General features: G+C 27.3%; 3 protein-coding genes across 3 annotated transcripts in view; all 3 read right to left on the bottom strand.

Moving 5' to 3' along the window:
* Positions 1 to 1,730: 1,730 nt before the first annotated feature.
* Positions 1,731 to 3,037, bottom strand: LOC105626480 (odorant receptor 30a-like). Its single transcript, XM_012207781.1, has 3 exons — positions 2,981 to 3,037; positions 1,930 to 2,085; positions 1,731 to 1,781 (listed from the first exon to the last, which is right to left on the bottom strand). Exons 1-3 carry the CDS (start codon positions 3,035 to 3,037, stop codon positions 1,731 to 1,733), a joined length of 264 nt encoding a protein of 87 aa, XP_012063171.1.
* A 3,388-nt stretch (positions 3,038 to 6,425) lies between these two features.
* Positions 6,426 to 8,374, bottom strand: LOC105626479 (odorant receptor 85b-like). The gene is made up of 5 exons (XM_012207779.1): positions 8,069 to 8,374; positions 7,699 to 7,920; positions 7,169 to 7,288; positions 6,791 to 6,946; positions 6,426 to 6,476 (listed from the first exon to the last, which is right to left on the bottom strand). Exons 1-5 carry the CDS (start codon positions 8,372 to 8,374, stop codon positions 6,426 to 6,428), a joined length of 855 nt encoding a protein of 284 aa, XP_012063169.1.
* A 1,503-nt stretch (positions 8,375 to 9,877) lies between these two features.
* The window catches only part of LOC105626477 (odorant receptor 4-like), a 3,016-nt gene continuing 2,119 nt past the window's right edge, over positions 9,878 to 10,774 (bottom strand). Inside the window, exons 4-5 of the mRNA XM_012207777.1 lie at positions 10,161 to 10,316; positions 9,878 to 9,928 (exon numbers count right to left, since the gene is read on the bottom strand). Coding sequence (XP_012063167.1) covers positions 9,878 to 9,928; positions 10,161 to 10,316 — 207 coding nt within the window. The remainder of the gene's footprint in view (positions 9,929 to 10,160; positions 10,317 to 10,774) is intronic.

Genomic DNA, 10,774 nt, shown 5'->3' with positions numbered 1-10,774 from the left:
CACGCCAATCATTATCCATAGTAGCAAGAATTTTATGAAGAATTCTACAATATTTTATTTATTTCATCATATGTTTTAGTTAAATACATTACATTGTCTTGTGAGAAACTATCAATATTATATGTATCAATGTTTAAAATAAGATTTAGATAGTATCATATAACTTCATATTAAAAAGTATCGCTTCAGAATACTGAAGAAAAATCGTATTTCTTGAACATAATAATTGTGCAAAATTGTATACTATTATGGTACATATTAATTACATTCCGTGCTGATTCAATTTTAAGTAACTTGATCACATTGTGTGGATCATCAGTACTAATAAAGTATTTTTATTTGCGTTTGATATATTTGTTAAATAATATGTATAGCAATTGTTTTAAAAATTATATGAATTATGGTTGTTATTATTATTTTAAAGAAAAAGAGCTAAAATATCAATATTGAGTAAATCATAATTATGTATTAATGTTTATCAAAAATTATTTTATAATTACGTTCATTTTATAGCCGAAATATCAAACTGCCTGAACAGAAAGTCCAGCGTGGATCACCAATGACTTCTGTTAATATAATATCTTACCGACGTTGTATCCACAGAATTGTCAATTTAAGAAATGTCAAACTATACTCAAAGGTCATAGGCAATCCATCAACAAGATTTGATAACTCACTGATACTCAAGTGTTCAAATATGTACATATATTGAAAGTACTGTATAACCAACATACTCAACATAAAACTCAGCCAATAAATAGTAGAATATGATACGTCTGACCATATGCCGAGAAATCGGAGGCCAATTTTCACTGCCGGGCTGATAGTACTCATGATTTTTCGGTTTTTAAAACTTAAGAAAATTAAAATCAGTAATGACACATTCGGTATGCTTGTTACAGAAGAAACTAAGAGTGCACTATTCGTTTCATCCCCACACGATATATCCCCACTCAGAAAAACACGGATCAATCGCTATTATATATTACACAGTACGACAATAATAAGACGAGACAGAACTCATTATTTGTATGAACATCCTATAATTTCATTAGCAATCTATAATAACATATTTTCCAACCGCGATACCATACTAAAATAAAAAAGCAAACCTATACTCCTAAAGTAAAGTTCTTTGAGAGATATTTCTTTTTTGCTTATTCGTTTCTTTGGCAACACAATATCGTCAACAAAAATAATTTCCTATCAATCGTGATAATTATTAAAAGTATCATAATTATTTGTGATTATACATTAGATTACATTAGATATTCTAAGAGTAAGAAGTAAATTATATTTATTTAATTTACAACCTCTAATTAAAAAAAAATAATAATTAAAAGGAAAATAAGGAAATTGTACGAAATAAAGTATAATAACTGAATACTTTTTGTAGTTCTAGGAATATAATTATATTGAAGACTTTCGCTTGGAGGAGAGAAATATCACAAGTAAAAGTTTGGAACAGAGCATTATAAATTTATTACAGGTCATATAATCGAATATGCAATCATCAAATTGACTTTAAGGGCAATCCAAAAACATCTAATGCCGATATATACATACATAGATATGTTAATTGCCTATATACTAGATGCACTTTTAATTTGTGTTATTTATTAACTGAGAGTTAATAAATTGTAATTAGGAATATTTAATTTGATCATTCATATACTATAAACTATTTTTTATGTTATAATTTCAATTATTTAGGCACGTTTTTAATAATATCAATACATAGCATTTAAAACTGATATATAAGATGCTGTGGTCTTCATAATCTACAAAAATATAAATTAAGAAGTTAAATTTTTCTTAATAAATTATAAACGTCTATTTATAAAGAAAAATATAAATATCTCAAAAAATTAATGATAAGCAAAACAAAATTATTTTTTAATAAGGTATTCAAAGCATTTAAAAAATTACATTTGTAAAAGTTTCGAATGACATATCCATCATTTTCCCTGCTGTAATCGTTAATTGCTTCTGAGATCTCATTATTATAAATATTATAATTCTATTCGTATTTATGGGCATATCATACCACAATGTTTCATATGTTGCATTTGCAATCAATTTGCCCTAAAAAATAAATCAAACAATTTCAAATTTGACATTTTTAAACTTATATGTACGCGCGCGCGCGCGTGTGTGTGTGTGTGTGTGTGTGTGTGTATGTAAAGAATTACAATACGTATTTCATAAATAAATGTTTTTAATGTAAAAATAAAAATTAAAAATATATTTTTTATAAATTCTATTATTTTAAATTAGGGATGCATCAGATCGAAAATTATCGGATATCGGATCTCTGATCGGACATCCGAGAAGGCAATTTCTTCGAGTCGGATATCCGACATTTTCTAAATATCCGATCAGATTCGAAGAAAGTGTCTTCTAAAAATAAAAAGCCTACAGAGAAAAGAAATTGTAATTTTGCAATAATGTATAAGATATTATAGCATCATGCACTTATTTATAAAATATTTTTATATAAGAAAAAATTAATAATTTAATGATATCAAATTTCAATCAGATATATTCCCGGATACTAATGATATCCGATTATCCGGTTGAATAGTAAAAAAGTGACGAATAATACCGGATACCGGATACTTTCCAGATATCCAGTACATCCCTATTTTAAATAATGTTTTATGTAACGCAATATTTTAAAATACTTTTATTAGGAAAGAATATCACATATTTCTATCATTAAAACAGCACTATTACATTGTGTTAAAAACATTTATATGATTATTGTTGATGATTAATAAATTCTAAATACGCACCTTGAGAGTAAGATGTTCTCCAGCAAAACAAATGACAAAGGCTTCAGACATTATAACACAATAAGATAAAATTGCTTTCACTAACAGGAAAACAGCAATTTCATTATGGATACACTAATTCGGTAAACAATTAAAGGATTAATGTCACACACAATATCAATAACTGCATTGATTACAGAACTTACAATTATGGTAAAAAAACCTAAGCAGCACATAGTTAACGTATTCAAAACAATTTGCATCAACGCAAAAAAGGAAAAGAGTTTTTTAATATCCTCAGAAAATGAAATGATTTTGTTATGTTTCTCAATCAGCATTGATAATGAAAATTCATGAAGAAGAGAATTCTTAAAAATATTTTTAAATTCTTGACATATTATATCAATTTGTCCACTTGCATGTAACACCTACAAAAATACACTTAAAATCATCATATATTAATAATATGTGTAAAAAATATCGTTATTACACATATATAAAGAATATGTATCGTGTGATAAAATACTCATGGTGTTTTTATAATATATTATAATAAATTATTATTTACATTTTAACACTAGTGCACTCTAAACTTTTTTTATGCGAAAATAGAATTGCTTATATGTAACAAAAGTTAACAAATTATTTAAAGAACATTTAATATAATAAAGTTTAGTGTTATAAACTTGCGTCAAAAATCACTCCGCTATTAAAACATTAATAAAAAAGAATGATAACAATAATAAAGCATTTATATAAATATTAATAAAAGTAAAATTACAATCAAATTCATACAAAATATAAATTACCAAAGAAAAGATTAAGCCATTTAAAATAGCAACCGTGCATACGTGTATCATCGCTTGTAGAAATATTGTTACAACGAGAAACTCAAATATCGGCGATTGTTGAGTTTCAAAGGGAAATTGCAGTCTTAAAGGAAGCTGCTTTATAGTGTCATTATAATTTTCAATTAAAAAAACAAAACGAACTGCGTATTCGCCTAAAAGGTAAAGTACACCAACAATCGCAGTGAAGCTCAATAAAGCGTTAGAGATGAAATGCGATATATTTGCTTTGATTGTCATTATATACAAATGCTGATCGATATTGATGCACTCGCACCAATCATTATCCATAGTAGCAAGAATTTTATAAAATATCCTACAATATAATATTTTATTTTGTCAATCGTTCTAAATAAGAATATATTATATTGTTTTTTGAGGAGCCATGCATATTATAGTCATTAATATTTGAACTATGATTTAGATGATATTATATTATTTTAGATTAAAAAGAATTAGATCAAAACTGTCAGACAACTAAGGAAAAATTCTATTTTTCGAATACAATAATTGAGTATCGAATTGTAGTATTACACTATACGTTAATATTATATTTTACCGACGATTTATCCATAAACTGGACAGCTTGAATAATGTCAAACTGTAATTAAAAGTCATAGGCAGACCATCAATAAGATTTGACAGTTCACTAGTACTTAAATGATCAAATATGTACGAATATTGAAAGTATTGTACAATCAACATGCTCGACATAAAACTTAGCCAATAAATAGTAGAATATGACACATCTGGCCATATGCCAAGACATTGAAGCGCTATTTTCACTGCCGGACTGACAGTACTCATGATCTTTCGCATTTTGGAAACGTAAGAAACTGAAGATCAGTATAGGCACATCTAGTATACTCATTACACATTTGAGAACAAACTGAGAGTGCAGTGTCCATTACTTTAAGTTCATCCCCCCACACGATGTATCCCCACTCACAGATGAATCAATCGCTATTATACGATGCAGTACGATGACAGTACGACGATAAGCGAGACAGAACTCATTATTTCTATGAATACCCTATAATTTCATTAGCAATGTAATAACGTGTATTTCAATTGTGAACATATTATACTGTTAGAGATAAAAAAAAGTCTTCTAAAAGATAATTTTTTGCTTCTTGTTTCTTAGCAACACAATAATATCAACAAAAAACAAATGTCGTAGACCAATCGTGAAAATCATTAAAAGTATCATGATAATTATAATTGTGATTATACAAAATGTATTCTAACAGATAGAAGCGGATTGTAATCATATTATTCAATCTCTTTAAAAAAGAAAATGTATGGATAGAATAAAAAAATCTACACGAGTGAGAATACAATGACTGAATAATTTTTTTTAATTTTAAGAACATAATAAACCATATTGAAAACTTGCTTAGAGGAACAGTATCAAGAATAAAAGTTTTGAACAGCAGATATTATAAACAGTTAATTACAGGTACAAAAAAAATGTGTTTATGTAAATCGATGTTTATTTATTGAACATGCGATCCTTTGAATTAATTAAGAAGCAATGCTGAAAGAATATCGAACGCAGATACACAAAATTTTAAATAAGAATATAATGAGAATACACGAGAAACAGAAAATTAATTCTGGTTACGTAATTGTCTATATATTAAACAGGAAGGGCCACTTATTTATGAAATCAGCAAGAAAATAAGTTAATGAGGCAATTAAGCATTTATTATTAAAATCAAGAAACCATCTAAAACCAAACAAAAAATATTGTTGTAAACTCGATCGCGCATTCCAAATTTTTTTCAAGAAACAAATGAAATCACTTTGGAATCCTGTTCAGATAACATGAATACAAGAAATCAGAAATTATTTTTATTAATGAATAACTCTTCAGTATTAAATACAACTTTAGTTTGTGTAATTTATTAACTACAGTTAGCAAATGGTAATTCATTTTATTAATAACAATAAAATATTCTTAGCTCATTGTCCATTTGTAATTATTATTATTTATAATTATTATTTATATATTTATTATATTGTTATAATTTCCATTATTAATGCACGTTCTCGTTAATATCAATATATAGCATTCAAATAACTAATATATAACTGATATTGCTAACGCCTTCATAATGTACAAATTAAAATAAAAATACAAATTAAGAAATTAAATTTGATTAAATTTGATAAATAAGTACATATATATATATATACATATGTATACATATGTATAAAGAAAAATATACTTAAAAAAAATCTCAAAATAAAGAAGCAAAATAAAATTTTTTTTTTATTAGAACGTCAACTTATCAACTTTGATCAACTTATATCAATTTGTCCACTTGCTTGTAACATCTAAATTACATTATATTGATAAAGTTATTTTAAAATATTTTTTGCACTGCTATATTTTAACATATTATATCTTAACATTTATTTTATACAAAAATGGAATAGCATTCGTTTAACAAAAATCAATCATTATTTACACATTATTTACAAACAGAAAATTTGATATATATATATATAACAAATGAATTTTTTAATAATGTAATTTAATTAAGTAATTTAATAAAGTAATTTAATTAAGTGATCTATTTTTATTATATATATATTATATTATAAAAATGTTGACACAAATGCTTTGTTAAATCATAATTTCCATTTTCAATTTTGCATTTTTCAGCGAATGTAATCGATTATAGTAAAACAAATTTAACTAATAACTTTGATAGTTTTTATTGTTTTATAAATACATTTTATAAATACAAATGATTATTCAATTAATAAAGTTAATTACTCGCGCAAGATTTGAATTTCAATACATTACGTGCAACACCGACATGTATGACGCTGAAGCTTTCATGACCTAAAAATAAAATATTATTATGCAAAAGTAAACAAATAGCATAAACAGATGTTCTCCAGAATTTGAATATAATAAATAATTAATTAAACATTAAATTTATTTCTTAGACTTCAAGAATAAAATTATAAACAATAGATAACAGTACATACAATCGTTGTATACATACATACACTAGTGTATGTATATAAACAACGATACAATTTTAATATTATTATATCTAATTGCAACACTCATAGTTATTTGATTTTGAGCCAATACATTTCTACATTTGTAAATGTCATCTCTTCTATTCTTAAAACCGATTAGAATCTTACACTTGTAAAACCTTCCAAAGTCAGGTCCATGATTTTTCCAGCGGTAATCGTCAATCGTTTTTGAGATCTGACAATTATCAATAACAAAATTCGACATTCGCTAATGGACAGATCGTACCAAAGTGTCTCGTACGCTGCATCGCTGATGGACTTACTCTGAGAAAGAAGAAAGATTTATTTTTAAAACATTATGTAATAGTACAAACTGAACGCGTGCGCAAGAAACATATATTGCAGTTGTAAAACCTTGTCGTTAAAATGGAAAATTATAGTATATATATTTTAGAATATATTTTTGAAAAAATATACTTGTGTACATGACATTAAAGAAAAGTATTCATATCTAAAAGCTGTTAAAAATAAAAGAATCATGCTAACCTTAGTACTTAGGTATTCGCCAGCAAAACAGAAAACAAAAGCTTCTAATGTAACAGCAATGTAGGGCACAATGGATTGTATTAATAATCCTGATTTCCCTTCCACATCCGTACTTAGAGACTGTGTAATTATGTGTTAGATTATGTTAATTGGAAGTAAGTCATAATATCACATTCGTGTTTTTAATTGAACTGATATTATGCTTTATATGCAAAGATCTAAGAATATAATCCCAATGTCAAAAAAATAAAATAACGCATTATTCTGAGAGAAATGGAGTTATTATACAAATATTTCATAAGGTTTAAAAGGCGTTTGCAATGATTTAAGTTTCCTCTCTCTAGAATTGCTTTCGACAAATTAAATATTATAAATTTTATTTGTCTCTTTCGACATTTTAAACAGTAAAATAAACAAATAAAGGAACAGTATTACGTTTAATAAAGATTGATACACAGCGTTAGTTTCGAGACAATTTATTTTCTGAGGACATTGCATTTTCTCATTGCAGATAAAACATTTTTACTCACTATCATGATCATGATTCCTATGGAACAGATAACTATGGTGTTCCATACGAATTGTATTAGTGCAACAAATGAGAAAAAATTGTCGATATTCTTCGACAAGGATATAATCCTCTGATGCATCTCGATGAGCGATTTCATGGCTGACGAATGAGATTTCTGCGTAGTAGAAATTTCTCTCAATCTTTGGCACATAATATCGATCTGGCCGCTTACGTGAAGTACCTCGAAATAAGAACTAAAAGTTCGAGACACGTTTGCCGACGATTTAAAAAATGCGCTATTTAATTTGATCAAAAAGAGTTTGTGCGAAATAACCCGTTATTTCATTGACTAACTTAATGGCTTTAAAAGTTCTCATTCCTTGACTTACCAATGTTAAGATTAAGGAATTCAATAATGCAATTACGATTGCCGTTTCCCACACATGAAGAAATAATCCCAGAACAATAAACTCAAAGATCGGCGAATCGGTGGCATGGAATGGAAATTGTATCTGAATCGGAAATTCCCGGAAGTCCGTGGAAACTGTGCGGTGATTCATGTAATTGCCGACGAAATAAAAAATAACAGACAAACTGTTAAGGATTAGCATGACGTTGGAACACCGATGCGCCAGATTGGCCTTATTCATCATCATGCACGTATGCGTGGAGCAATTATTCCAATCGTCGTTCATCGCACCCAAAATATCAGAGAATATTCTACAACCGATTATTTAATAATATCTAAAAATCATAACCGATAGTCGCGAATCTTACCGACGATTATGCCAAAGGCTTAATAGCTTCAGAAATGTCAGAGTGTAATCCAGAGTAATGCTCAAACCATCCATTAACTTAGAGAAATCGTTTGTGCCCAATTGTGCGAAAAAGTATGAATACTGAAAGTATTGCATGATGACGAGGGTGGCCATGTAAAAGAACCAAAAAAATGTTCTATACGAAAAATCAGGCCACATGCCGATCAAACAAAGGCCGAGTTTCAGCAAAGGGCTTACAGTACTTGTTAACATAGCAGTAGTAGTATTCACATTGAAATGTCGACTGAACCGTTCGCGTCTTGTTTTAGTGAAATGAATGGATCTTGATTGTCGGGGGAGAAGCGTACAAGGAAAATATGGGAAAGAGGTCTTTAAACTCTTGTGCATTCCCTACCCTCCTGCACACAGTTAGCAATTTCACAGAGAGCTAAACTACCCCGTAGAAGAAGTACAGGGTAGTGTGAGCATCGATCAATTGCAATTATATATATCTTGTGATATGACGATATAGCCATGAAATAATAAACTAAATTACAATGACAGGCGATTACAGGTTTTTTCTTGCAATCAGAAAAAGATACACGTGGAAAATATCATTGGCGACTCCACTAGATAACATTGAACACAATAGTATAAAAAAGTAATAGACAATTTTTTTTTAATGCAATTATAACTCTCTGATATAAATAAAAAAGTATGATTATGAGAAAAAAAATTACACATTATGAACAGATCTAAAAATTAAATTTGAAAAAACTACCGATTGATAAATGACATACAGTACAATAATCAATCGCATTAGCGGGAATATTAATAACTAATTTGTTGAATATTAGCCTGCAATTTGAAAAAAAAATTTTGTTCTATACAGAAAGATCAGATAATGAAAACGGAAATTATAACTTTTAATCTAAAGTCTATAAGCAAAGTAAATTGTAATATAGTAGTTAAGAACATTGTGTGGTTATTATACTGTTTAAATACTACTGAATTGTGAATATTGAATAAATTTAATGAATATTGAATACATGAATCATCTTTATTGAATCATCTTTACAAAAAGAAGAAACTCTTTTTAAAAAAAAATTTGCAACAATTTATGCTTGATAAAGAATAACTGGAAGCAAACATGACATTCAAAACACATTACATATTTTTAATAGAAATCTTTTGCGAATGTATCGCAAAATAATGTAAACTCTATCTTATAAGTCAAATCCTAAAAAAATTAACATAAAAATTCTATTAAGTTTATTTAAATAAGATTAAACAATGAGTGCTGAAAATAAAAGAAAATCTATATGTGTTTATAATAATTATTTTTCTCTATTAATCTTTCTACAAATGTACATAGATCATTAATTCATTCGATGATTTGATGATATATATCCATATGATCAACATAAATTAATTCAACTTTCAATACATCGCATATAAAACTGAAATATATGAAACTGAAGCTTTCATAACCTAAAAGAATATCACGCAAAAAGAAATATTAACAGAAATGATTATTTGAAGTCCAAAGACAATCAACATGATCCACATATTAAATTTTTTAAACATATTAAATATTATTATATGACATTGGTGCCAACATTTATCGGTAATAATAAATAATTAAGAAAAATATTAACATATTATTATAAATAATAATTTCATTAGAAAAAACCCGATATGAAATTTAAAGCAAAAAACTTACATTAGTAAAACCTTCCAATGTCAGGTCCATGACTTTTCCAGCAGTGATTGTCAATCGTTTTTGAGATCGGAGAATCACAAATAATAAAATTCGACATTCGCTAGTAGATAATTTGTACCAAACAGTCTCATACGCTGCATCGCCAATAGTCTTGCTCTGAAAAATAGTAACAAATTATTTGATATGTATATGGAACTATAGCACACGATACATAGGGATAAAGTTTACATAAATGCGATTATATCTAATATACAAGCCAGCATTTTCACAATCCATTCTTATTTTTAAAATGCTATTATGACTCTGTGATTGATTTACATAACATTTTAAAATTGTGTTTAAAACGGTCTTAAATATAAAAACGGGCTACTGATTATAATGTCATTTGTTAGTCACTTTACAATTAAATGATCAAGATTATAAGATTTTCAGGCAATCAATATTAGAAATTAAATGCCTATAACGGTCGAAACTAGATCTTTAATGCTTAAATAATTCAATGTGATTTATGTATAAAAATATATATATAAATAATTCTCTCTCTCTCTCTNTNTCTGTCTACTGTNTCTATCTAGGTACTCTATACTTTATACTACGTTACGTACGTACGTTAC

Source organism: Atta cephalotes (genome assembly GCF_000143395.1).
Source record: "Atta cephalotes unplaced genomic scaffold scaffold00005, whole genome shotgun sequence".
Classification (NCBI taxonomy): domain Eukaryota; kingdom Metazoa; phylum Arthropoda; class Insecta; order Hymenoptera; family Formicidae; genus Atta; species Atta cephalotes.
Note: the sequence above shows the minus strand (reverse complement) of the source record. Positions and strands in the feature narration are given on the sequence as shown.

What these genes read in the sequence shown, in the direction of transcription:
- LOC105626479 (XM_012207779.1), bottom strand. Translation starts at nt 8,374, where the DNA reads ATGAACGACGATTGGAATAATTGCTCCACGCATACGTGCATGATGATG. An exon ending in TAGGAATCATGATCATGATA is followed by an intron (nt 7,289 to 7,698) that starts GTGAGTAAAAAT and finishes ATAATTACACAG; the next exon opens with TCTCTAAGTACGGATGTGGA. An exon ending in CTTTGGAAGGTTTTACAAGT is followed by an intron (nt 6,477 to 6,790) that starts GTAAGATTCTAA and finishes TTTTATTTTTAG; the next exon opens with GTCATGAAAGCTTCAGCGTC.
- LOC105626480 (XM_012207781.1), bottom strand. Translation starts at nt 3,037, where the DNA reads ATGCAAATTGTTTTGAATACGTTAACTATGTGCTGCTTAGGTTTTTTT. An exon ending in TAGGTTTTTTTACCATAATT is followed by an intron (nt 2,086 to 2,980) that starts GTAAGTTCTGTA and finishes TTTATTTTTTAG; the next exon opens with GGCAAATTGATTGCAAATGC. An exon ending in CATTCGAAACTTTTACAAAT is followed by an intron (nt 1,782 to 1,929) that starts GTAATTTTTTAA and finishes ATATTTTTGTAG; the next exon opens with ATTATGAAGACCACAGCATC.